General features: G+C 55.5%; 1 protein-coding gene across 1 annotated transcript; it reads left to right on the top strand.

Moving 5' to 3' along the window:
* The first annotated feature begins 1,313 nt into the window (after positions 1-1,313).
* On the top strand, positions 1,314-4,310 carry LOC131573176 (cyclin-dependent kinase inhibitor 1B-like). Its single transcript, XM_058826881.1, has 3 exons — positions 1,314-2,253; positions 2,781-2,911; positions 4,154-4,310. The coding sequence occupies exons 1-2, from the start codon at positions 1,779-1,781 to the stop codon at positions 2,900-2,902; spliced, it is 597 nt and encodes a 198-aa protein (XP_058682864.1). The 5' UTR covers positions 1,314-1,778; the 3' UTR covers positions 2,903-2,911; positions 4,154-4,310.
* Positions 4,311-4,717: the final 407 nt, after the last annotated feature.

The raw sequence follows: 4,717 nt of genomic DNA, 5'->3' as shown, positions 1-4,717 counted from the left end.
TGTGGCTAATAACGTATTTCAACCTTGTGGTTTTATGTAATTTGTATTTTTTTTTTTTTTGCCTGTACACATATTTTTTTTGAACTTGGGTCTGATGATACTGAGATTACTCTGCTGAGTGGTGTGAGCAGAAGCTGGAGGTCTTAAGTCTGACAATGGCCGACAGAGTGCTGGCCTGGTCTTGAGCACTTTGTGAAGGTTGTGTCCTCTCTCCAGTGTGTAAAATCTCCATGTCTTCAAGGCCAAACCTGCTGACTCTCATCTCAGACAGTTAAACCCAATTGTATTGAACCCTGCGTTGTTGAGGTAACTTGCTACTTGTGTACCCCCCTCACCCTCCCATCCTGAAGTTTGCACGGGGTTGCTCTGCTTGCAAAGGAGACCTGGCCATATTGATGGGTGTGAAGTGCCTTCAGGGCCCTCCAAAGATTCAGGCACAGGATCTAGGCACCTGGACACGTCATAACCTTTAGTGCTGGAGAGAACCTGCAGTGTCACATAATACATTGAGGGCGCTGCATGGTGAGGGAGGTTGGCAGTGGAAAGGGATGGAGAAAAGGGGGCCAGAGAGGAATGCAGGATTGCTCTTATGCCCACCACACATGCTCTGACTATCTGAGGAAGTTGCTTAAAAAATCTCTGGCTGTGATTCTTTGCCCATCTAATCTTTTGAGCACACAAACAGGACAAACCCCAGTGCTATTTTTTTTCTTTTCCCGGATTGCTGACATCTGAAATCGCAGCAGCGGTTATTTTACAGACATTTCTTAGCCCTTTCTGTGCCGAGAGGGTAGAAGATGATCGCCTTGGCACGACGAGCTACCAGCCCATCTCCGCAGGCAGTGGTGTCAGGGCGCTGATCCCCGCGGCATGCCCTGGTGGGGCTCAGCCTGCCCACTAGCCCCGAGCTTGCCCCCAAAGTCGGACCTCGGCGGGGACGCACCTTCAGTGCCCAACCCGGGCAAACCAGAGCGGTGGGGCACTCTTGTCACAGCCCTGACTCTATATCAGCCACTGCCATTCCTCAGGCCGCTCGGGGTGTTTTTGTGGGGCGGCACAATCCCCGCCGGGTTTTGCGGAGGGGTGAGGAGAGCGGGCTCGGCGGTGCCGTCCCACCCCTGTCGGTTTTCCCTTCGCTCCCGGGCTCGGCTCGCCATGGCCCGGCCGGGCTTTGCGCCGTCCCACCTTTAGAGCCGGCGGCGGCGGCGGGGCAGGGCCGGGCGGACGGGGCGGTGCCTGCCGCCGTAACCAATGGCTCGGCCGGGCTGTTTAAATAGACTCGTCCTGTCAATCATTTTCTTCTTCGTCAGCCTCCCTTCAATCGCCATATTGGGCTGCCGAGAAAAGAGCTCATCTCGCCTTGTTTTTTTTCCGTCTCGCTTTTACTACGCGGCGGCGGTGCGAGCGGCAGGGGCATCATTGGCACCAAGGCCATCACCGGCACCAGCACCAGCGCCACCGGCGGCGGACCGGCACCGCGGGGGCTGTGCCGCGCTCCGCTTCTCACCCGCCCGGGGCTCCCCGGCGGCGGCAGCAGCGGCTCTCCGGGCTCATCCCCGGGCCGGCGCTTATGCAAGGGCGCCTCCTCGCCCCTTCTCCGCGGGCCGAGGGCGAGCGGGGCCGAAGCGGGGCCGCAGCGCGGGGCAGCGCGGAGCGGAGACGCGGAGCGGAGCCGCCGGGCGCCGGGAAATAAAGGGCGGCGGAGAGGCGGCGGCGGCCGCGGAGAGAGAGAGCAGCGAGCACAACAACCCCCGCCTGGAGCCACAGCGTGCGGGGAGATGTCAAACGTCCGCATTTCTAATGGGAGCCCTACTCTGGAGCGCATGGAGGCCAGACAGTCGGAGTACCCGAAGCCGTCTGCGTGCAGGAACCTCTTCGGGCCGGTGAACCACGAAGAGCTCAACAGGGAGTTGAAGAAACACCTGCAGGAGATGGAGGAGGCGTACCAGAGGAAGTGGAATTTCGATTTCCAGAATCACAGGCCGCTGGAAGGCAGGTACGAGTGGCAAGCCGTGGAAAAAGGGAGCTCGCCCGACTTCTACTTCAGACCCCCCAGGCTACGGAAAGCCGTCTGCAAGTCCGCCGGCCGCCAGAGCTTGGATGTAAACGGGAATTGCCAAACGGTGGTTTTTGTCGGTTCTCAGGGAATCTCAGAGGACACTCACTGTGTAGCTCAAAAGACTGATGTTTCAGAAAATCAGACGGACTTAGCAGAGCAGTGCATTGCCCAGAGGAAAAGACCCGCGGCCGACGGTAACGTACCCCACGGCTCTGCCCCGCGTCCCACTCGTGTCAGCGCCGGGGCTCCGGCCCCTCCGCCCCTGCCACGCGTGGCACCGGCTCGGCGTATCCCCCCCGCCCCTTTCCCCCTAAAAAAGCCCGGGTGGTGTTTGCAGTCCCGGGGGGCTCGCCTAGAATGGGAGCTGGTAGATTATTTGCCAGGAAGAGCCCTTAGACGCGGGTCAGATCCCCCGACCCCTCGCCGCCCCACTGTGGGGAACCGGGCTCCTGCCCAGGTGGGAGGAGGTGCACAGCGCTCAGCAAAAGACGAATATGGATTTTAGCCGAAAATAGGGAACTTAGATCTCCTATCTAGAGAGAAGCCCAACTCCCCACCCCCTGCTCGCTTCACGCAGCCGATAGCTGACATGGGATCCGGGAATATTCCCCCTTGGCTCCATCTATCCCCCTTGGATGCCGAGCAAACATCTGGAAGGAAAATATTTTAATATGTCCCCCCTCCCCCTCCGCTCCCCTCCTTTTTAATTTTCCCCTCCTAGATTCCTCTCCTCAAAATAAAAGAGCCAACACAACAGAAGAAGAGGTTTCAGAAGACTCCCCCAGTGCCAATTCAGTGGAGCAAACACCCAAGAAATCAAGCCCGGGAAGACATCAAACGTAAAGCGTTTAGGTCAGTTCCCTTTAGGGTATGGCATTAGGATGCAAGTAAGGGAAAGAAGGGGTGACCGAGTGTCTGTCCCGCGTCTCTTAAGGGGTTGGGGAGGGGGCTTCGAGGCCCTGGGAAACGCCGAGGGGTGTTTTCTCCGAGGAAGGGTGGCTTTCCCCGAGCGCTCGGGAATGGGTGTGTGTTGGAGGGTGGGGAGTGGGAGGCGCAGGGCTTGAAAAGAACAAAACAAGGAGAGAAGCCCAGCCTGGGCTCGGCAGCGTCAGGGGGCTGGGGCAAGGGCTGCAGTGGGACTGACCCTGCCTTCCTGCGGTATGGGCACCGGGGCCAGGGAGAGCCCTTTCCCAAGGACCGTTCGGGTGCAGGGACGGAGTTGGAAACGCGGCTGGTGCATCATGTCAGATGCCAGGGGATTTCGGGGGGCTTCACCTGTCCGCCGCCCCCGGGGCTTTTTCATCTCCAGTGTCAGCCTTGCCGTTGCATGTCGCGGCCACCTTCCACTGCGGGAGAAATAAGTCAAGAAGTTGAGTCTAAGGGGAATCCGGGCACTTTCTCAAAATTCGAGCAATGCAAGGTTGTTTTGTTTTTGTTTGGTTTGGTTTCTTTTTTTTGCTTTTCCCTTTTTTTTTTTTTTCTATTTTTTTGGTTTGGTTTTAGAGGCGGACAGGGGAAGGGAGCGGGTTAATGGGAGGCTGGGTTGTGCAGTTTTTTCTTTTTTTTTTTTCTTTTTTTTTTTCCTTCTCTCCTACCCCCTTTTTGTTATTTTGTTTTAAGGCGATGGCTAGGGCGGGGATAGTTGGTAAAAATTGCGCCGGCGGTTTGGTAGCCGAGGTTAGGAGCGAGGTTTACCAGAAAAAAAAACCCATTTGCGATTGTGCAGAGAGAGATTAAGCTGTAAAGCAGAAGTTGCAACAAATTAGTCCCGCTGGGGTGAGCCGTGGCCGAGCGCGGCCATGCGAATGCCGCTACTCCCGGCAGCTTTCGGCGGTGGGGGCACGGTAGGGGTCCCCCCGTGTTCCCCGCCGAAGGATGGAGGGGCCGAGGCCGCTGGCAGCGGCGCGGGGAGCGTGGGGGAGGCGGGGGCCCCGCCCGGGCTGGGCCCTCCCGCCCCGGGGATGCGGTGTCGGTTTGAACCGGTTGCGCCGCGGATCGCGTTTCTTCTCGATGTTTTCTAATCGCTCTCCCCGCCACCTCTTCTTCTTTTTTTTTTTTTTTTTTTTTTTTTTTTCCTTTTCATTATTCCCGCAGAACGGAGGATGTGCGCGTCCTCATTCGTCGACTGCGGTGGGCGGCGATGAAGCGAGGAAGATGTAAAGTTGTAGTGGGAAAGGAAAAAAATACATATCGCCGATCTCCGGGGGATGGAGGTCCTGTACAAGCACTGAAAAAACAAAAAAACGAAAAACAACAGCAACAAAAAGCAAACAATAACACTAAATTTTAGGCACTCTTAAAAGATCTGCCTCTAAAAGCATTGGATGTAGCATTGTGCAATTAGGTGTTTCCTTATTTGCTTCATTGTACTACCTGTGTATATAGTTTTTACCTTATGTAGCACATAAAATTTGTTGGGCGGGGGGGAGGGACTGGAAGAGGGTGACGGATTGGAACTTGCTTTCACAATCTAGCAAGCAAAGAAATCTATGAAGAGAAGCAGTGTAGGGTTTTTATTACTTAAAGATGTATTGTCCCTTTAAGTGGGTCCACAGTGTTTTTCTCTTTTTTCTTATTTTTAAAAATTTTTTAGCCTTTTTTTAATGTATCATCGTGGTAACTGTTCAGAGCAGATCATTGTGAAATTTCTTCCTATGG

This window comes from Poecile atricapillus, chromosome Z (assembly GCF_030490865.1).
Source record: "Poecile atricapillus isolate bPoeAtr1 chromosome Z, bPoeAtr1.hap1, whole genome shotgun sequence".
Lineage (NCBI taxonomy): Eukaryota > Metazoa > Chordata > Aves > Passeriformes > Paridae > Poecile > Poecile atricapillus.
The sequence above is the reverse complement of the archived record's forward strand: the minus strand, read 5'-3'. Positions and strand labels throughout refer to the sequence as shown.